The sequence below is a fragment of the Alexandromys fortis genome, unplaced genomic scaffold, assembly GCF_014885135.2.
Source record: "Alexandromys fortis isolate MF-2015 unplaced genomic scaffold, M_Fortis_MF-2015_v1.1 scaffold_202, whole genome shotgun sequence".
NCBI lineage: Eukaryota > Metazoa > Chordata > Mammalia > Rodentia > Cricetidae > Alexandromys > Alexandromys fortis.
In genome coordinates, this window is record NW_026068077.1 from 329,813 (window position 1) to 352,991 (window position 23,179).

The window sequence follows — 23,179 nt, forward strand, 5'->3', positions numbered from 1 at the left end:
GGGGGAAGGAAATGGGAGGCTGGGAGGAGGCGGAAACTTTTTTTTTCTTATTCTCAATAAAATAAAAAAAAGGATAAAAAAAAGAATATAGGTTTATTTTTGATTCAATATCCTTGCAGTCTAAGAGCATAGCACTGCATGCTTTAGCTGATGGTGAGGGTCTTCTGATGTGGCTATATGCAAGGTGACAAAGCAGAACAAGAAAACAGGTGTGGAAGAAAGGAGACACGACAAAGCAGGGACAAGAAGGAGCCCTACTTTGACAGCTCCATGAGCCCACTTTTTTGATTAGGAAACCAAGACCACAAAATATGATCCATCACTGAAATATAAGACATTCATCTTTTCTGTGGTCTCCACACCAGTAAAACCTGTTACTTTCGAGACCAGTCTCAATATGTGTTTCCATTGAAACAAACCATGCACACAAAATGACAGTAAAACATCGAATAGTGTCTTGGTCTGGTGTCCCTGAGAAGGGTTGTTCAGACTTGGCATGGTGTAGCATCAAGGTTTCACGTGTCTGAGGTAGAGTTGAGAATTCACGTGAAGGGGCAGGAAGCAGGTGCTAAAATTTAGTAGTGGTTAAAACCTGGGCACATTCACGAGGAACCCTGAATTTAATGATGCTCTCTGTAGTGGGTTTGGAGTTCCAGTTTTGCTTGCTTCACTCATTATTGTGTGGACGTACTGACTGATTCTAGCTTAAGATCTCTCAGAGGTTTTCTAGTTAACTTATGTTCCTGGGAATATGTTGTCCCTACACAGGGAAAAAGTCTGCTCTCTAAGGTGTAGAACTAAACTGGTCAATCTTTGGAGAGCACCTTAAAGCACCTTGAAACCCACAGGAAGGCCTTTGGAATAATAAGAGTTTGAAATTTTTAACAGAAAAAGGCAGAGTGTGCCCTAAACATAACCAGCTAATAAAATTAGAGAACATGAAGACAAAGACACAATCCTGTGAATGACCCAAAGAAATCAGCTGAGTAATACTTCATTACATAAATGTACACACATTTTCTTTATCTGTTTTTGATTTGGTGGCATGTAGGTTTTTTCAGGTTCTTGTTATTACAATAAAACTGCTATGAACATAGTTGAGCAAGTGTGTCCTTGTGGTATGATTGAGCATCCTTTGGGTATAGGCACAAGAGTGGTAGCTGAATCTTGAGGTAGATTGATTCCCACTTTTCTGAACAATCACCATATTGATTTCCAAAGTTGTTTTGCAAGTTTGTGTAACCACCAGGAATGGGGGAGTTTTCCCTTTGCTCCACATTTTTTCTATAATAAGTTGCCATTTGTGTTTAAGGTCCTACCCATTCTGAGAGGCATAAGATAGAATCTCAGTCATTTTGATTTGCATTTCCCTGATGATTAAGGAAGTTGAACATTTCTTTAAGTGTTTCTTGGCCATTTGAGATTCTTCTGTTGAGAATTCTGTTTAGGCTTGTACCCCATTTGTAAAATTGGATTATTTGTTTTGTTGTTGTTGTTGTTTTGATATCTAGGTTCTTGAGTTCATGATATATTTTGGAGATCAGCCCTCTGTCAAATGTAGAATTGGTGAAGAAGCTTTCCTGTAGACTATCTTTCATCCTTTTGATAGTGTCCTTTGTCTTACAGAAGCTTTTCAGTTTCATGAGGTCCCATTTATTGTCAATCTCAGTGTGTGTGTGCTGCTGGTGGTCTATTCAGAAAGTTGCCTCATGTACTAGTGTGTTCAATGTGATTTCCCACTTCCTTTTGTCAGGTTCAGTGTAAATGGATTTATGTTGAGTCTTTGATCTACTGGGACTTGAATTTTGTTCAGAGTCATAGATGCATTCTTCTACAGGCCAACGTCCAGTTTTACCAGCATCACTTATGAAGATGCTTTCTTTTTTCTGGTGTTTAATTTTGACTTATTTGTCAAAAATCAGGTGTCCATAAGTATGTGGATTTATGTCTGGGTCTTTGATTCCATCCAACAGATCCACCTGCCTGTTTTTATGCCAATATCAAACTGTTTTTTTTTTTTAATCTGTCAAAGTAATCTACCATATAAACAAACTGAAAGGAAAAAAAAACACTTGATCATCTCATTAGATGCTGAAAAAGCCTTTGGCAAATCCAACACCCCTTTATGATAAAAGTCTTAGAGAGAACAGATATACAAGGAACATACCTAAATACAATAAAAGCAATATATAGCAAGCCGACAGTCAGTATCAAATTAAATTGGGAGAAAATGAAAGCAAATCCACTAAAATCAGGCACAAGACAAGGCTGTCAACTCTCTCCTTATCTATTTAATATGGTGTTAGAAGTTCTAGTTAAAGAAATAAGACAACAAAAGGAGATCAGGGGAATACAAACTGGATAAAAAGTTCAGAGTATCGCTATTTGCAGATGATATGACAATATACATAAGTGACACCAAAAATTCTATCAGGGAGTTCCTGCAGCTGGTAAACACCTTTAGTTAAGTGACTGGAAAAATCAGTAACCCTCTTCTATATAAACAATAAAAAGATTGAGAAAGAAATCAGGGCAACAACTCTCTTCACAATAGCTACAAACAACAAAAATATCTTGGGGTAACTCTAAGCATGCAAGTGAAAGACATGTATGACAAGAACTTCAGGTCTTTGAAGAAAAAAAATTGAAGAAGATGGAAGGTTCTATGCTCATTGATCAGTCGGGTTAACGTAATAAAAATGGTCATTTTATCAAAAACAATCTGCAGATTTATGCAATCCTTATCAAAACTCCAACACAATTCTTTACAGACCTTGAAAGGGCAATGCTCAACTTCATACGGACAAACAAAAACCCAGGATAGCTAAAACAACCCTGTATGATAAGAGAACTTCCATAGGCACCACTCTCCCGGATCTCAAGGTCTACCACAGAGCTACAGCAATATAATTGTGTTATTAGATGCATGCTGAAAGAAAGGGTAAAATTGTAGGTAATTTTTCCCTACAATTATGTATGGGTTTTCTTATTTTTTTTTAATTTTAGGGAGAACTTTCCCCCACACGATCTCCACCACAGAAACATTAGAACCAATTAATACAGACGAAAGCAAGATCATGTCCAATCTGAAAGAGAAATAATCTTCTTTACTGAGCTCTCAGTAAGTGGGAGTGGAAGGCAGTGGGTGCTGCGGAATAAGGAGCACACCTGGGGCCTCTTTCCTGTCTCTGTGACCGCGTCACTGAAGAGTGGAGGGCTCATCCTGGTTTACAGGGGAGTGCAAATTATTACCTTAAGTAAATCGTAATTATTTTTATCGATCATGAAGAATTTCTTACTTGAGTAAACATAGACATATTTATTTCATCACATTTCTATTGCTATATATCACCACATATTTAACTATAATCTGCCTGTCTACTTGGGTTGCAAATTAGTGTGTAAGACTTCACTTTTATCATATAAAATAGTGGAGCAATGTTTGCATTGTGAGGAAGGGTTCACTGTGTGGTATTTCTTCATTTAATAGGAACAACAGATTTAAAATACAAGCAAATAAAACTAAATAAATCTTCTGGCAGTAACTGGCATGCATTACATTTGCCTGTTAGAACACAGTTCCTCCCACCCCTCAGTATGGCCTCCTGTTCAGTAGTCCTGCCGAGTTCATAGGCAGTGCCTCCTCTGGCTCTGTCCTGGGCCACACTTTGAGAAATCATCAAGAGGTCCATCTGCACACATGTTACAAAGATTCTACTGCCGAATCCAGAGAACTGAGTTCTCTTCTATAGTTTCAGCTATTAAGCTAGGGACACAACAGATGGGCAGAAGGTCAGGATGACAGCTGCCCTTTGTAGAGTTTAAAGACAAATTTCAGAAGCTTTAGTTAGGAGCACCTGCCTGGTTTATTGCACACCTGCCACACTGTGCAGAGAAGGGCTGAAGAGAAACATTTCTGAGCAGACGGCTCCTCTCTTGAAAAGTCAACCTTGTGGGAAGTGGAGTGCTGAATGGGACCCGACAAAACACACACAACCAGCAAATGAATCTGTTTAGAGACCTGCTGGATCTTCCCAGCATCTCACTGGTCAGCTAAGCGCTGCCTAGAGAAGACTGGAATCTGCAAGGAGTTGATCGGCAAAGCTGTCTGCATTGACCAGGAATCATGACTTCCTCTTCTTAGTGAGAGAGATGGGGGTAAATGAAAACTTGAACAAGGCATACATTTAAGCCTGAGTCAACAAGAATTCTGGATTTATTCCTGGTTTCAAAGTGTGTGTGTGTGTGTGTGTGTGTGTGTGTGTGTTTATCTGTTTGCTACTTTGAGATAGGTTCTCAATTGTAGACCATGCTGGTATACCACTCACTGTGTAGCCCTAAAACTTAACATGCCTTTTTTACCTCAGCATCTTTAATGCTAGGATTACAGGGTTGATCCATCTCTCCTTTGCTTTCCACACAAAAAAAAAAAAAAAAAAAAAACTTTTTTAGGATTTAATAATCATCTCTACATCTCTATGTGTGTATGTATGCTTGTGTGTGTGTATGTGTGTGTGTATATAAGATGACCAGATACCCGGAGCTAGGCTTATAGGTCACTATGTGCTGCCCTGACTAGGATATTGAGATTCAAACCTGGGTCCTATGTAAGATCTGTAAGGCTTTGAACAACTGAGCCACCTTTCTGGCCCCAGTAAAAAAAATCGGATCAGAAAGGTTTTCATGGACAATTTAAATATCAAGTTACCCTGATGAAGCACATGGTGTCATTCTGTGTGTGGGTACTGGTACTTCTCTGAAGACAATCATGGCGTGTTGAAGTCATTTAGCATTTTAGACTGAAAGAAAGAAAGAAAACGGTGATCTGTTTAACAGTGAGAAAATCTTCTATGCTGTCACTAGGAGTAGAAAACACATAGCAAGTGTTGCAGATCTGTTGAGGAGGTCAGGTGAAGTGCAGGAAAATGGATTCATATACAGGAAGCCAGTGATTATTGTCCTGGACACCAGAAAGCCAACTAGGACTTAAGTTTGACCTAAGGGATGATGTAGTGCGATAGCAGAGCAATGTCACTATTGTCTAATAAACCACAAAGCAGCTAGTAAGTCTGGAGCTCTTTGTCTCCCGTTCCCATCAGTATACTTCAGAGAGACAGAAAGAATGCTGGGAAATTTGAACAAATTGTACCGTTGAACATTAATTGGAAAATGTTTGCAAAGTTTCTAAGTCAGTAATTGGAAAGGCAAAGTCATCCCCAATGGTCTTGCATAGGTGATGGTTTTTTCATTAAGATTGGCTTGTTTGAGGCCTGGGGAAAATGCCTCCTTCATTAAAGTGCTTGTGCTGGATGAACATGAAGACTTCAGTTGGATCCCCTACAGCATTGCAAAACCCAGACATCTTAGTCAGGTTCAGAGCTTGTGGAGATGGGCAAATATCTGGGGCTTGGTGGTAAGGCTAGCCTAATTGGTGATTTTCAAAACCCTGATTCCAAAATAAGGTAAACTGATCTGGATAAATATCATCAAAGACTGACCTCTGACCTCCATGCAAACAATTGCATGCAGGCAAGCAAGCGCATGCACACAGACACACACACACAAGCACACACACACACACACACACAGAGAGAGAGAGAGAGAGAGAGAGAGAGAGAGAGAGAGAGAGAGAGAGAGAGAGAAGAGATTACCTTGTCTTGGACACTTCCCAAACATTGGAAGCTATTTCCTGAATAAAGCAGTCACGTTGTAAATGAGAAAAGCAGAAAGTACGTGTTTCTAAGAACTTTTAAGGGCTTCTGTCCAAATCAGATTTTAGCTATTTGCATTCTGTCTTTTATTATTTTTTTTTAATTTGAAGTTTCAAGTAGAGATTAACATTTATGAAATTAGAAAGCACAGTTGAAACTAGCTCTGGAGTTCGCAATAATCCCAGTTTAAGGTTTTCAACACAACTCCTCAATTCTGTCACTGCACTGCACTGGCAAAGGAGCGACCCCACTTCTCAATAAAACTTTATTTACAAGACAGGTTGGGGCAGATCTGACCTGTGAGCCATAGTTTTGTGAATTGCTGCTGATGCAAATGGTTAGTGTACAAGCACAGTGCTACTTTACTTTATACATAGAGAGTATCTGAGTCTCAGTATTCTCGAGTTGTGATTATCGCTGAAAAAAAAATGGGCTAGTTAAAATCTTACTGAAGCAAATAAGAGAGATAGGAAACACATTTCCAGAGAAGGGATCTTTCTTTCTCTTCTAATTTCAAAAAACAACTCTCATTGTGTTTCGATCCAGACAGGACTCCAAGGGAAAGTGTTTATTCACCTAGGAATGTCCTCATGCGGCCTTTTGTTTTCAAATAGCAAGCATCCCAGTTGCACATTAAATTATACAGCTGAGGCATAGACTTTCTTCTAAGCTCAGATCTCAGCTGTTGGCACAAATTCTGGCCTTTTTTATTTCTCTCTGCCCTTTCAAAGCTACTCCTTCATTTATCTCTGAAACAGATGTTGCAGTCAGGTACCTTATGCCTACCTCCAAAGATTGGCATATGGCTCCCTCTAACCCATTGTCACCTTGTGCATGAATCTCCAGCTGCTGAAGCTGGTGAATGGCTTCTGGCAGGCTGCTGAGACCCCCTGGGGATTCAGCTCAGCATCTCCTAGAAATGTGTTGAGACTCTTGGGGGAGAAGAGGAAAGAGGGCCAAGACAAGCCTGCCAATTTTGGGGTTTCATCTGATTCCTCCTGGGAGCCCTTTTGTTTCTTTTTTCTGCTTTTAACCTGAACTGACAAAGAAAAGAAAGGAAGCCCCCTTGGATAGAAGGACTCACACCTGCTCTATCACTTTGTTGCATAGGAAACGGGCCACGCATAGTGTGAGCAAGAGGAAGGGCAGTCAAAAGGACCTCCGACCTCCTGATCTTTGGATCCATCATGAAGAAATGGAAATGAAAAACATTGAGAAGCCATCAGGAACTGACCCTGCAGGAAGGGACTCCCCCATCCAGAGCTGCCAAGACCTCACACCAGTTAGCCACAGCCAGTCAGAAACCCAGATGGGAAGCAAAAGCGCCTCGCATTCAGGTAATGATATTCTAGTAAAAGTGCTGTTAAAGCAATGAAGCTTGAGGCTAGCCATACGGTTTCCACTTCTCAATCTCTGTGGGTTATTAAAAGATGATTCTAAGTTTGCTATTGATTCATTGTTTAAAAAAATATCTTTAGGAGCACCTGAAGAATGAAAATATCATTATTTTGGCATTCATTACCATGGAGATCAACTGTCATCCCCAGTCACATTATTATGTGATCTCTCACTGGACAAAGTCATTCGAAAGCTGTTGGTATACAGAACTAAATGAAGAAATGCCAATTGTTCAATAGACTGGATCATAATAAATGGTACCCAGCAATCACTAAGAATTCAATAAAGTAGTTCTGAAATACGTTGTTTTCTGGAGGTCATTGTATTATCTGAGTGCTTAGCTAGAAGGACAGTAGCACATAAGATGAGCTCAGGAAAAAAGCCCCGAATCTCCTCTCAAGATGGTTGCCAAACAAGAGAATGTTAAAATCAGTGTAGTGGGCTTTGTTATTTCAAAATTTCTATTTTTTTTTTTTTTAGTTACCATTTCTTCAAGCACGGGTTAAATATTCTTCCCCTGGTATTTGAAGGCTGTCTTGAGCAGATTCAAGGGCAACCTAGCCATACTGAAAACTGTAATCCAGAATTTAAAGGTTCTCTTCCCTCAATGCTAGCTAGATTTTTGAATATGGAGATTTGGGTTTACAATCTGTATCTTCAATCTTCTAGGACCTCGAAGCAGATTGGAATAATAAAGGGGGCAGAAGAGTCATGGTCCATTTTAGAATCACATTTATGCAGTTTCCTGTTTGTTATTCGGATTTTCATTAATGTGCTGAAAATATCTGAATATTTGAGTTATAAAGAGGAAAGGTTAGTATTGCTTACAGTTTCAGAACTTCCAGTCTCTGTTAGCCTGGACCTGTTGCTTTGGGCCCATGATAACACTGTCAACCATGGTAGGAGTACATGGCAGATGATTCTGGCTCACCTAATGCTAGATGACAACCAATGCAAGAAAAGAATGATTCCTAAGATTCCCCCTACTGTTCCCAACCTCTGAACTTCTTTCTAAATGTTCTCGCATATTCCAGTAGCACCAGCAGCTGGCAGCCAAGTCTCTTATACATGGACCTTTGAGTGACAGTTAGGAACCAGCCCAAAGAGCCTGCCTTTCCATTTTTTGAGGCCTGTGAGAGAAAGGAGATGCCGTGAAGAAGATTCCCGGAATGCTTCACTACTCTTCACTCCTCTTCTCTGGGGGCATCTTTCCTGATGCGCAAGTGCGAGTTCTTCACACACTTGTGGAATTCCTCCATGACCCACATTTATGGTATTAGAAATCAGCTCAGGGCTCTTCATGCACACCTGTGGGTCATTTCCTGTGTGAAAGTACTTACGAAGGCTTCAAGCCTGAGTCACAATCTGTATACCCACCCAACCACTAAGAAGCTCCTGCATCCTTGCCAAGACCAGGCACAAGAGATCTTATACCTCCGTGGGCCTTGTCTCATGTTACCTCTAGCTCTGTTTAGAAAGACACATGATAGGTCAGCCAGGCCACTACACACCGTCCCTCCATCTTCAGAAAGGAAAACAATTTTTTTGCAGGAATTTCTCTTCTTCTCATAGGATTAACCTTACAGCGTGATTCTGCACTAGTCATCAGGGACAGCAGAATGTCTTTGCCTCCCAGTAGAGGGGGCTGACTCTGTCTTCAGAAGACTTTTCAAAGATTTCCAGAATGCCATTTGCCTCCATTTCTTTCTATACTGAAATGGTCCTTGGAGCAGTTAGACTAGTTTTATGTCTCTCAGGAAGTACTAAGGGAGGCTTGACTCCAGTGGTGGCTGTTTGCTTTGGAATGAGAGGACACGTGTCCATTTATCCTCAACATGAGGACAGCATTGCTTACAGGGAAAAAACAGAACATATTTTTTTCTTTGCTTTTCGTACTTTTAATTATTTTGTTTTGTTTTGTTTTGTTTTTCATGGAGCCTGTCCTGCAACTAGCTCTTGTAGGCCAGGCTGGCCTCGAACTCACAGAGATCCATCTGCTCTGCCTCCCAAGTGCTGAGATTAAAGACATGCACCACCACCGCCCAGCTTTAATGCGTTTTTGAGACTGGGTCTCAAGTATGCCAAGCTTGCCTCAAAGTCCCAATGTAGCCAAGACACCTATTTCCTCTACCTTCTGAGTGCTGGAAGAAAAGGTCTGTGCCATCATGTCCTGGGTTCATGACAAATGAGGCAAAAGTGTGTAAGGAAAGATTCCTCTGCCAAGTGCTATGCTTGTCATTTTCATACATTATCTGGCAGAATCCCTACAATATGCTTTGAGACAATAAGTGTTATTCTCCTCATAAAATAAATGAAGCAACTTAAGTCAAAAGCTTTGGGTCTTATAGTTAGCGCAGAAGGTTACACACATACAGTACGTCACGTAGTCGGTGCTGTGGTTTACACAGTAACTACTACAGCTTATATTGTCAGTTCTTTAGGCTATGTAGTATAGGTTGCACAGTTGGTATTGTAGGTTTTATGTTCAGTATTATAGGTTCCATGGTCAGCACCATAGTTTTCATGGTCTGTACTCTAGGTTCAATAATCAGTACTATAGTTTTCATGAACAGCACTATAGAATATAATGTAGGTTACATAATCATTGCCATAATTTCATAGTCAGTACTGTAGATCACATAGTACTATAATTTTTATGGTCAGTGCTGTAGGTTACATAGTCAGTGTTATAGGTTATATAATCACTACTACAGGTTCCATGTTCAGTACTGTAGGTCACATGGTCAATAGTGTAGCTCACATGATCTGTACTGTAGTTTACATAGTCAATACTGTAGGTTACATAGTCCCTAATGTAGTTCAGTGGTTCTCAACCTTCCTAAAGCCACTACCCTTTAAAACATTTCTTTATGCTATGGTGACCCCCAAACATAAACTTCTTTCATTGCTACTTCAGAACTATAATTTTACTACTGCTATAAATTGTAATATAAATATTTGATACAAAGGATATTTGATATGTGACCCCCAAGGGAGTCAGTCATGACCCACAGGTTGAGAATCACTGATGTAGTTCATTGGGCAAGGACTGTAGGTTACATATGTGGTAATAGGGGGCACCCAGCACTGTAGCTTACATAGCTAGTAATGAGGTGTATATAATTAATACTGGTAATTTATGGCCAAAAAAATCATCCATCATTCAAACCTATGTCTTAATGACCAAATTTCAATGGATTTATTTAGTAATTTTTTAAAATTTTTTATTTAAATTTCTTTATTTTTATAACAATCTTTTCTTACTTTACATGCCATTCCCAGTCCCTATTTCCTCCCCTACTCCCACTCTGTCCATCTTCCCCATGCCTTACCCCGTCATCCACTCCTCAGAGAGGTAAGGTTTCCCATGGGGAGTCAACAATGTCTAGCATATTACTTTGAGGCAGGACCCAGGCCTTCCCCACTATATCTAGGCTGAGCAAGGAATCTCCTCAAAGAGAATGGGTTTCCCGAAAAGTCAGTTCAACCACTAGAAGTGTTAACTTCTCTGGGCATGAAACTGATTCTGAATAAACTCAAAACTCATGAGCAATATTTTTATTTCAACTGTAGAAAGAGAAGTGAATAAAGCATTAACAGAATTAATATAAAATATTTTTCATCAAATACAAGGTTCTATTTGCTTTTTCTAATTTCTTCTCTTCTTTGTACTTCGTGTACTTAACTGGTTTAAACGAAACATTTTCCTCCAACCACCCAGGTAGAGTGTCCTAGTAATAGTGTAATTTGTAACTATCATGGTAGAACTCTCAATGCAATGATGACTCTCTTCTCCACATAATGGGTTTCAAACTTCTCTTCACAAAATAAAAAGAAAGACAAGGGTTGGGACCTCTTTATCTCCATATTTATATATAGCATTACTTCCTAGACATGAAGCCCAGTACAACTACAGCCCAGAAATCCCAAATGTTGGCCCCTCATTTTCATATCTCATGCATAGAAAAGCAAATTTCAAAATTGTCACTTTTGTATATTTTGTATATTAAAAAAGACACTCAGTTTATTGAAAAACATCTTTTAGAACCTAACATTACTTGTTTTTAATTACCTACATGTTAACTAAAGATTTTATATAAATTTCCCAACCCCATTTGTTTGTTTGTTTTTTTGTTTTTCGAGACAGGGTTTCTCTGTCCCAACCCCATTTGGACCAATGGTTTAGAACAGAGGTACCCTCATTAGAAAGCCCTCAGATGTGAGTACCGACCCTGGTCTGGATAACTGATGTTCAGATGCCCTGTTGTATCCTCTATCCTCAGTAGATGTTACTCTTGGGACCTGGTGGGAAGTTAGAAGGTGTGGCCTAGAAGGCAGATGTCCTTGTTAATTAGGGAAATATATTCTAAGGTAAATTTGAACTCTAGGCCCATCCTCTTTTTCTGTGGCTTCCATCTCACATCTATGTGACTTTCCTTTACGACCTGCTTCAGAAATATGTTCTGCCTCTCTACAGTCTAAAAGCAACAGGGAAATTAAATATGGACTCAAACCTCCAAAGCTGTTGATGGTCTGATGTATTTGGCGCAAAAGGCTAATACACTGCAAAATACAGAAAAAAAAAATCTGTGCTTCAAAAATGGTATTGGAAATCCATTTTGCTAAAATTCTCAGTAGAGAAATATAATTCGAAGCAGCTCATTCCTATAATTAAAATGTAGCTACAGAATCAGAAATATAAGGCTAGAGACACCCAATAGCATTGAATGGTTTATCTGAAAACTAGGAAGGCATTTAATTAGCTGGATTTAGATGACTTGTTTATTTATTTTTTTGAGAATTAATACACATAGTAGGTACTGCTCCAGTTTTTATTTCCACTTATTAAATATGATTTTAAATAATAAACAGGGAGAAATAGCTATTTAATTGCTCTTGTATAGTTCCTATTGTTTATTCTGCTTCTAATTTTTGAAGATTCCTTTTGTTATTCATACTGATTTGTAGAAAGTGAGCTGCCATTCCACCAGGATTAAAGGGATAGAGAGAAATCCCTTTCATTTTATTTTATCAGAAAATAACCTGACTTAACAATTATTCTGGAAGCACATTTTACTGGTAATGCTCTATGGGTAGTTTCTGCATCACCAGCTCATTTGAGACTTGAATGATTTGTCATTTAAGTCTTTCAGCATCTGAGAACTGGAACATTACTTTGGCCTCCCTGGTTCCTGATGGGAAACCCACTGTCATTTAAACTGTCACACTGCTAGACGTGGATTAGATTGCTTTCTTCTCATTGCTTCAACAAATGTCACTGGCTCTAGGTTTCAGGGGTTTATCAGCAATATGCATGACGTATATTTTGCTGATTTGACGATGAACGTTCATAAATTTATTAATTAATTAAAAGTATGTATGCCTGTTGTTAAATATTGGGAATTTTTACCTTTAAATATTTTTAATCCCATATTCTTTTGTTTTATTGCATTTTTAAATATCACATTTTCTACAGAGGGAAGATACTTTCTTTTTAAGCATTTCTCAAAATTAATGATTGTTGGATGTACCTATTTTCCTTCAAGATATGTGCTTGGCACTTATGTTGATAATTATATGTGTGTAACTGAGTGGGTTTGTTTCTGAGTTCTGCATTCTATACTACCTATTTGTTTCTATACTAGAATCCACATACTACATAAGTTTTGCAGTTGTGACTCTGAAGTATACTTTGATGTCATGTGTAGTAGTATCTCCAGCTTTGTTCTTCCTTTTTTTTTTTTTTTTTTTTTTGGATTTTTCAAGACAGGGTTTCTCCGTAGCTTTTGGTTCCTCTCCTGGTACTAGCTCTTGTAGACCAGGCTGGCCTCGAACTCACAGAAATCTGACTGTCTCTGCCTCCCAAGTGCTGGGATAAAAGGCGTGTGCCACCACAGCCCGGCTTGTTCTTCCTATTTTTATCTTGTTATTATATCATACTACTTTGATGAAAATGTTTATCAAAAATGAGAGATTTTCTGGTGAAGTAGAGGCTTTAAAGTATAAAATCAAATATATTTTTATATACAGGATTTTTTTACTTATAGGGAGATATATTTATTTGGAGGTTATTACAATTGCTCTTATCATTTTTTATTATTTTTAGGGCAAGACACCGAGGAAGCAGGGAGCGCCATGTCCACTCTGGAGAGGTCCCTTGCAGCACGCCGGGCAACCAGAGCAAAGCTAATGATCCCCATGGAAGCCCAGTCCAATAATCCTGGTCAGTACAATTTAGTTACAAAAGGTAAAAAAAGAGAAAAGTTTGCCTTGTTTCTATAAATATCGAATCATTAGAAATAATTACATTTTATGTGATTATTACAGGTGAATAATTGAAGACTGATGCAAGTCATAATCATTTATTTATCAGTCATGGTCATTGCTATATAATTATATCTTTTTATGATATGTGTTAGCAAACAGATGGATACAATTCAAGGCACTATTTATAGTAATATGAATTTCTGTGTTTAAAAGCTGAAATGTCCATTGATATTATTGATATGATTCTGTTATTATCATTATAGCTTATTTTTTCTTATTTTTTTTTTACTGTAGATGGTCCAGTTTTCATGCTTACACAACCTAGCTCTATTTAGTCAAGAGTACTCAGACATTCACTTAGTACCCCTCCTTGCTGGAAGTTTCTGTCTCCCTCCTACATTCACTGAAGAAATTAGCATCTGGGGATCACTTCCTTTCCAATTACCTCCATGATCAATCTTGGTAATTACACTCTTCATGAAGATAATCCATCTGATTCCCTGAACTGTTAGCTCTTTATGGTACCTGCAATGGTATTGGCTCCTTCCCACCTCCATCCATCAATTCCATGTCACACTAAACCAATGCATGGTGTCAGTTTCCATCATCCCTTCCTTCTAACTCCTTATTAATAGTTTCTGCACACTTATTTTATTGCCCCTTGCCAACAGTTCCTCCATGCTTATGAGACTGCCAATTCACTCACTCTTCCACAATCCCTCTGTGTCCCATCTCCCATATGTCTTCACTGTTTTATTTTTTTCACCTCATCTGCCTTGCTCCTCCTTCCCACAATACTTACTTGAAAAGAAAAAAGAAATCAACTGAAAAGAAACAAAAACAATCAGCTGTAGTTAAACTCAATAACCCCACTAACTTGTACCTCAGCACCTATCAGTGGAATGTGTCTGCAGAACAATGCTCAGTTGCCTTCTGGGTATGTTTGAACACAAGTCTGAGGTGAGCATTCATCTGGAAATGCTTCTGCATTTCATCAGCTTTTGGTGATTTCATTCGGGAAGATGAATGTCACATTTAGTCTGATTTTTCTGAGTTCAGTATCTTCTCACCCGTGTTGAAATAGTATTTCCTCAGAGTTAGGGGTACCGTTCAGAGCGTTTGCCTAACAGCCGTAGAGGTTTGGCTTCAATCACCAAGACCAAAGCCTGAGAATGATAGTAATAATTGTCAGCACCTGCATCTTTGTTCTTACATTACCCCAGAAGGAGAAGTGTTGAAAAATGCTACTCTTGTTGTTCAAACAAGTCCAGTTGGTGTGCTTATGCTGCCGCATGGGGGTCGTGTTGCTAACCCATCACTCCACATGTGTGCATCACTCCTGGGCTTACATCAGTTTTCCTTCTGACTGTTCATTGCAGTAAGCTTGTAAACATTCACATTCTTTCCGGATCCCTACTTTTGAAACAATCACTTGGAATAGTTTTCTCACCAACCAAAAACTCCAATACTCGTTTGCACAGAAAACTTTAAGAGTATAATTATTTTCTTCTTTCAGAGGCGTGCTTTGATTCAGTGTTCATACTTCTTCTTTATGGAAACCACAGTAGTGGTGCTGTTACTTTTCTTTTGTTGCCATCAAACACCATGGAAAGAAGCAATTTCTAGAAGGAAGGGTGCATTTAGGCTTATCGTTCCAGGGGGAGAGTCCATAATGGCTGGAGAGGCATGACACCAAGTGGCTACGGTAGAAATGTCACATCTCCATCACACAAAGCAGAGAGCAAACTGGAGCTAGAAAGAGTATGTGAACTTTCAAAACCTATTCCTAGTGACATGCTTCCTCCAGCAAGACCAGACCTACTAAACTCCCTGAATAGCACCAGCAACTGGAGACTGAGTGTTCAAATGCCTGAGCTTTTGGAGGATATTTTTCATTTAAACCATCACAGTGACCAAGGCTGTCAGTATATCTGTGTTGTCTCACCAAATAGTAAACTGTCAGCTGAATGTGGCTTAAATTCCTGTATGTAGTGGGGGACAGAAAAAGACAGAGAGACAGAGGGAAATGCAGACCCACACACACACACACAGAGAGAGAGAGAGAGAGAGAGAGAGAGAGAGAGAGAGAGAAGAAACACATACATACAAACAAAGAAGACACATATCCAGAGAGAGGGAGGGGGAGGGAGAGAGATAAACATAAACACACAGAGACAGAGACACACACACAGAGATGTTTTCCCCTTTAGATGTATTAAATCCATCAAGTTTCCCTCCTCCTTCCCATCGACTTTTCCTTCTCACCATTCTTTTCTTCTTCCCGATTTCTAAGACTCAGAGTGAGCTAGGGCTCCTGCTCAGGGCTGTTGGGCCTATCTAATATAGTAACTACTGAGATAATGTCTTTGGCCATAATGGAACGGAGATGCTGATGGTCTTAAATTGTATCTCTACCTTCATTTATTCCCAGAATCCACATGAACTTTCTTATCAACTGTCCACTCAGCGTCTCCAAATACGTAATGGGTACCTTAGCTGTGATCAAATCTGTGGTTTTAGTAGTTCTTAATCCCCTTTCCCCATCTGCAGAACTGTTTTTGGAACAGTATTTTTCCTCATTTCCAGAAATGGTATAACTGTCCCTCACTTATTCTAGTCAGAAACTTTAGTTTCATGCTTCTATTTCATTTTGTTGTTTTTTTAAAAAAATATTTGCTTATTTGTGTCTTTCCTTCTGTGTGTGCATGCACAGAGGCCAGAGGGGGCACCAGATGCTTCAAATATGGAGCTGCATGTGTTGTTGGACGCAAGGACTGTTATGTGGGTGTTGTGTTCCAAACTCTGGTCCTCGTGTTTGTGAAGCAAATGTTTTTTACCACTAAGATGGTGCCCCAGCCCACTTTCTTCTTTATTCTGACTTTCTCACATTCCAAGTTTAATATTTCACTATACCCCCATGCACTTCCTCAATTCGTCCTATTTGTCTGATTGCACCTTTTCTTCACCTTTATTTCTTTGACTTTAAGCTACTTCTATCACTTTATATAGACTATTTCTATATGCTTAAAATTATCTGTCTACTTCAGCCATTTATCTTGTGGTTAGTTACCTAGAATCAGGGTTCCAATAAATGTATTACCTCATCTTATCCCTGGATACATGTAGAACAGTTTTAAATTATTACACAAAGCTCCATGTGGCCAAGCTTCTGTGCTGATCTCTGACATCACCTTTTCACATTGTAATTATGTGTGAATCCACTACAGCAGGTAACCCTTCTTTCTATGGCTTGGGTAACAGCATGCACCATCTCGGGAACTAGGTGAGGGTCTATACTAACATCATGTATTCTTCTCTTTGAATGGATTAACTCTCTATTTCTCTTTTCTCATTCTCTCTCTGTGTCTGTTTCTCTCGATACCCTTCTCTAATGTCCTAATACAATTTATTTTAATATAATATATATTTTTGCTGTATTTACTCTCTTTACTATGAGCATAAAAGATTGGCTCCTAGGTACTACCATTCTGCCTAATGAACTGATGAGAGAACTAAGGATCAGAGAGATTAACTGGCTAGATCACACAGTTAGTAATTAGAGTCAGAATTGGGACAGAATTCTGATTTCAGTGTTCTAGTTACTATTATTCTCCTAGCTGTAATAATTCACAAAGCTTACGTCTTTTTTCGTACAAACCTTTCACTACTAGAGTAATACTGTACTTCACTATCTTGTTTCTGAGGCTCTAATTGCTGTTTTGCTGGTGGAGAACATCTATCTGAAACTTTTACTTCTAAAACATAGCTGTGCTTCAGAATGTTTTGAAGGCCATTAGGTTCATATGTTGGTGCTCTATCTAGATTCTCATATCCCACTGATTTTTTTTTCATCTCAGCAAACAAGCAAACAAAATAACCAAACATGATATTACAAACTCGTCAAAGTATCGGCTCCAAGCTGGTTTCTCACTACTATACCTTCAGCTTTTGCCAAGGAAGACTGATAACCGGTCCCTGTAACTGCATCACTTTCCTCTGTGCTATTAGAATAACCTGATAATGAGCTGCACCCAACCACGTTTATGTGCTTTCAAACACCAGAGCAGATATGGATGATATGATAAATACCTTTCAAGTCACTTCATCTACAAAAATGTTGGCTCACTTGTTGGAGGATTCATTTTTATCAAGAATAGAGAGAACGTCTGATAAATCTTCTGATGTACTAAAGGTAGTTTAAATTGTTTCTGACTATGAATAAATGCGTTTTAAATAGAAGGTAAATCAAACTAAATTTGTAAATACTGAGAACTTTTGATTGCCATTTAACATGGCAAAACATTACCAATTATAATTTTGCTCAATTCTCACAGTATGAAAATGGAACGAGACTGTCCTGACTGCACACAGGGGAAACAGTCTTGAACTGCTTAAGAGCCTTTCCCCAGAACTCGTGTGGCTGCACACACTCTGAATCTCTAGTGTGCACTGCTTCTTCACAGACAAAGATGCCTTTCATGCTTGGCATTATTCACCTTCTTTTTATTTTTTCTTTGTTTTAAATAGTTTTTAAAAGTATTATATGAAAGTTATAATTTTAGGCATTAAGGCTTGTGCCAATCCAATGCTCATTTTATCTAGTATTTTCTCCTTCCTGTTCTCACCTAGTGTTGAATTTCCCTTTGCCTTGTCTCATTTGTAGTAATTTAGTCCACATTAATAGGATCCCCCACAATGACCAACAACTGATTCTGCTATTATTATTTCCATTTTCTAGTATTTCATGCACCTAGTTTCAATATATAAATAGTTTAAAACTTTATTAGGATATCTTGGTCTAATTATTGCATTCTAAGGTAATTCTACTTTTTAATAAGTACATGATATACTTACCAAAGACCATATCCATTTGTAGTACATCTTTGTTACTGAGAACAAATGAATTATAGTGTAGTCATATCATACAATAACATGCAACCATAAAACAAATCAACTAAGTGGAGCCTTTCAAAGACATAATGGAAGAGGAATCTAATTCATGTGTATGGTTCATTTTACATAAAATATAAAAACAAAAAAGTTATGTATGGTCTTAGACCTCCCGAGGGCAGTAGTGTTGAAGGGAGTTTATGAGTGATTGTTAGAGATAATGGAAGGGCTTTGGCTGATGTTCTCTTTTTTGCTCTGGATGACAAGTAGCAGGCCTTTAACTTCAGAAAGTCAGGAATTATGCTTGGCATGCCCAAGTGTTTCCACGTGTAGCTCATACTGCAGGATGAAATAACAGCACAACAGGATATCTATTCTTTTAAATACTGTCACATTGAACTATTACTTATTGTTTATAACTTCTACATTGGTGAAGTGATATCCCATGAAAGAAAATTACTTCAATATATGACCGTAGTCAACTTCAGAATAATTCAGAAGCACCTAATAAATGAAATATTCTATTTCCATCTGTTGTGAGTGACAAAGATATTACATAACCTTACAATGTTAAACTTTGCAATTTAGAACCTGGCAGAGCTGTGAATACTCACAGTATAGTACATGAATTTATTGACGGCCTCTTTGCATTTCCTTGGATGTATTCGGGTCTGAACTCCATTATCAAGTTTTAAATAAACCAAGCCTGTAGTATTATTCCAATTTTTAGACATATATCAAGACAACTGCTGTTCTACTTAGGAAATAACATTTTTCTGAGGTTACTTTTGTTTCTGCTTCATATTTTTTACCATATTTATCATTTGCTATTATAAACAGCATTACCAAAAGAGATCATAGAAGAAAGACTTTATTTTTTTTTTTTTTTTTTTTTGTGCTTACGGTTCTAGAGAAAGTGTACGTAATGGTAGGCAACAGGAAGCTGAGAGGACAGCTAAAGCATGGCAAGGCTGTGACCTTTCACCCTTATGATGTATACTTCCTCCAGCAAGGCTCCTCCTCCTAAATGTTCTCCCCTAACATCCCCCAAAAGACCTGCAATTGGAAACCAAATATTCAAATACTTAAGCTTCAGAGGAAGATTTATCAATAAAACCACCGTACTATGGGGGTAACCAATATTACTTTGTAGATGAAGCATTATTTAAGCTGATATGTGTTTGAGGTTTTAAAATGTTAGAATTGTATTTAATTTCATGAATGAGGAAAATTTACTTATTCATCAAAGATTACACTTCTTGGTTGAAAAAAAAAAGGTGACGTTCTTACGGATTAACCCCCCAAACAATTCTCAGCCGAGTCCACTGATTAGAGCATGAGAAGCATCTGTGTGGCCATTGCCAATTCACTTTATTATCCAAACTTTTGGAGGAGAGGGGCCCAGGATTTAGGAGTTCAGTTTGAAGTAGCTCTTCTATAAGACCACATCCAATAATAAATCTCTGTTTTAATACAAGGCAATTTGTTAGTCAAAATCGTCTTGGTTATTTTTTTCTATTTTCATGTAGGTATTTGAGAAAAGAAATACAGTACAAAGCAACTTTTAATATAAAAAGACAGCTCAGAAATGTAGTGTAGGGCTTAATAAAAACGAGTGAGAAAAGGGAGGCCCTGCAGTTTTATTTTTAAGACAGCTTAGGTCTACTAATTGATGCTTGGGTTTCTAGAACATTTACCAAGACTCTCCTTTCCGTTCCCACAATTACTTGGCTGCAGAATTCCCTAACAGTAAATTGAAGGAACCATTGAAAAGCAAAATACAGCTACAAGAAAAACTAAGAGCTCTATGGGGTCTAGCTGCCATATCACTAAAAAATTGACGCTACACAAATAGACAGGAAAAGGGTCGTCTATAGGAAGATAACCAGCCCAGCTTCTGGGATATTTAAACCCAACGTTGAAGCTCCTATTCTGTTTTTTTTTTTGGTGTATAATTTTTATAGTTATTTATGTTTTCTAGATACTAATCCCTATCTGATATATATCCACATATTCACAACTGTTAGATGTCTGTGGATTTTATAGCTATACTTCGCCAAAGAAGACCTTGGTTGAAATTCCTAATAGAAACATAAAGGTTGTGGGAGATGCTGGGGCCTAAGATTATATTATAAAAGTGCACACCCTGTGATGTTAAAATATCTCAAAGTATGCTGTGGCAGACAGTAGCCAGCAGCTCTATAGCATACCTTTCCTTGTGAAGTGTGTCAAGTGCATGAGGAGCAATCACACACAGACAGATAAACAAAGCGTCTTCTCCTAGCTCAGAAAAGAAAACTCCACACTAGGAATTTTCTTCTTCATCATGAAGTCTCTCCTCCAGTGGAGAAACAATTTTTCCTTCTGCTCTCAAAACCTTACAGGGTCATAAGCCTTTTGGGTTCAGATATGAATTTAAACAGACATCTACATGAATACATAATAATCTATATTAATATGTATACATGTAATAAAAATAATACATACATCTGTGAAACTTTCTTAACAATGAAAATATGAACATCTGAAGTAGGTATGAATGTTTATTAGTGAGGACAATGCACTCTAAATGTTCCATGGTTCCAAATTATATCTACGTCATTGTGGAAGCATTTTCATAAAAAGAGGCAACATGATAAATTGTTTCATTGAAGCTTTTTAACTCAAACATATCATTTTTACTGTTATGTTTTCCTCCTCCTTAAGCAAAACTCTCAATTCTATCATGTCTCATGTTGAGAAATATCAAGAGAAGTTTCAGTTCTTAAAATGTACAACATTAAATTTGAGTGTCCACATTGGAGTTCCTGTAGTTCACACTTAGGAATAGCATCTTAAAGATGGTTGTAAAAGTTTCCAGATGCCACAATGCCTGCTCATGGAGCTATGTATTTTGTGAGTGAATTTCTACTTGAAAACGCTTTGTGCATCAGTGTCAGATATAAATTCAGTTGCCAGCAAACTGTGTCGGAAGAAACATCTAGTCATATTTGGCCACAGAGCAGAGATTTATTGAAACTGAAAGATAATATTGCTCTTAGAGCAATTGTACACAAACATAGCAATGTGGTGAATGCTGAAACACTTGTGTGTGTGTATCTGTGTGAGTGAGTGTGTGCATACTCACGTGTGAGTGTGTGCATGCACGTGTGTGTGTGCAAGTGCATACATAAATTCTCCTGTCTCTGAAGACTGATGTTTGTTGTAAAAATAATAAAAGAAAGAACAAGAAATATTTTATTAAAACTTATTTTAGGTTGATATGATTGTCTCCACACACATATGCCCCAAACCCCTGAGGATTTAATCCAGCAATTTCTGCATACTAGACAAACATACTACCATGGAAGTATATATCCTAGTCCTCTCTTTGTTATTTTGAAACAAGCTTTCACTAAATCGTCCAGAGTGGTTTAGATCTCATTCCATTGTCCAGACTGGCCATGAGCCCAAGTTCCTCCATTCTCAACGTGATTGAACAATATGATTTTTTGAAAGGGTTTCCTTTGGGATATGTGAAAACATATGCACACCGAACCCAGAGATGGCATTAGAATATAAGCAATAATTTATAAAAAGAAGGTAGCTTTGATATCATAGACTAGCCCAACTAATCATTCCAATAGTTGGCTGGTAATAAGAGTTAAAGAATATTCATTATTTTAGATGGTGATTATCAAATGATATAAAATTAAGATTGACTATAATTGTAATAAACACCTCATAGTATAATGTAAATTAGCAACCCCTGAATAATGAAATTGAACAAAGCTGTCTGAATATCAAAAACTTTGCACAGGTGTTTTTGTGTGGGTTTCAGCCCATATAATCACTCTGTTGTTCACAGGTAACATTCAACTACCTTCGAAATAGTGTGTACTCATCTGGACCGCTTTGAATGTTAGAAGGATCTTATTTGAAGACAAAACCTGTTTATGGGTACTGACAGTGTACTTGTGTTTGTCTTTGCAGCTTTTCCTCTTGACAGTAATACATCTCTTTACAGGATGAAATTACAATTCCCACCACCTGCTAAACCCACTATACCCCATATATTTCCTTTATGAAGGCCAAATGCTTCTTTTTTCCATGTTTCTCCTTGAAAGAAAGACTAAAAGCAAAACAAAACAAAAACTGGAATACAAAGACCGGAGTATTGCTGCACCTCTATTGTAACTTAATTATTTCTCGTACCCATGAAAGGTTCCAAACTGGAAGGAGATGGACCATAATAGGGTGTTCTCAAAGCAAAATTTCTTTGCTTTGCAAGAAGGAGGTTTACAGGATGAATTAAGAGACTGTCAATGAAGCCATGAAGAACATACATTGGCTTGATGACTTGAAATTTTGAAATTTTATCCATTTCCTTTGATGTGGACTAGATGGGTATGTAGGATTTTTTTTAAATAACTAATGTTTTTCTTTTGCAGCTGTCGTCAGTGCCATCCCTGTGCCAACACTGGAAAGTGCCCAGTATCCAGGAATCCTCCCATCTCCCACCTGTGGATACCCCCATCCGCAGTTCACTCTCCGGCCAGTACCATTCCCAACACTGTCTGTGGATCGAGGTTTTGGAGCAGGAAGAAGTCAGTGTAATGCATTTTTATTCTACTTTATTATGAAAAGAATTAACAATAGGAAGATAACGTCTGTGTATCGCTTTGATATTCGTATTCTTTGTAAAGACTGATGGTGCTCACTCTGGTACAAGAATGTTCCCTCTCAGCAAACTTTACTCATGGGCTGCTAGCAGCATGCTCTTTCCGCAGCAAACTCCACAGAAAAATGTGTCTGGCAATAAGGGATGCCTGGCTCCATTACACAATGGTGGAGCAGAGGATTTAAAACAAGACCCTACTAACCAGGAAGGTATAAATCAAGCTGTGTCTTCCAATACATTTTATATCTTATCT

At 38.1% G+C, this 23,179-nt stretch overlaps 1 protein-coding gene across 1 annotated transcript in view; it reads left to right on the plus strand.

The window, feature by feature from the left end:
• The window catches only part of Dcc (DCC netrin 1 receptor), a 268,312-nt gene that overhangs the window by 207,909 nt on the left and 37,224 nt on the right, over positions 1-23,179 (plus strand). Inside the window, exons 15-17 of the mRNA XM_050121731.1 lie at positions 6,822-7,048; positions 13,216-13,332; positions 22,697-22,852. Coding sequence (XP_049977688.1) covers positions 6,822-7,048; positions 13,216-13,332; positions 22,697-22,852 — 500 coding nt within the window. The remainder of the gene's footprint in view (positions 1-6,821; positions 7,049-13,215; positions 13,333-22,696; positions 22,853-23,179) is intronic.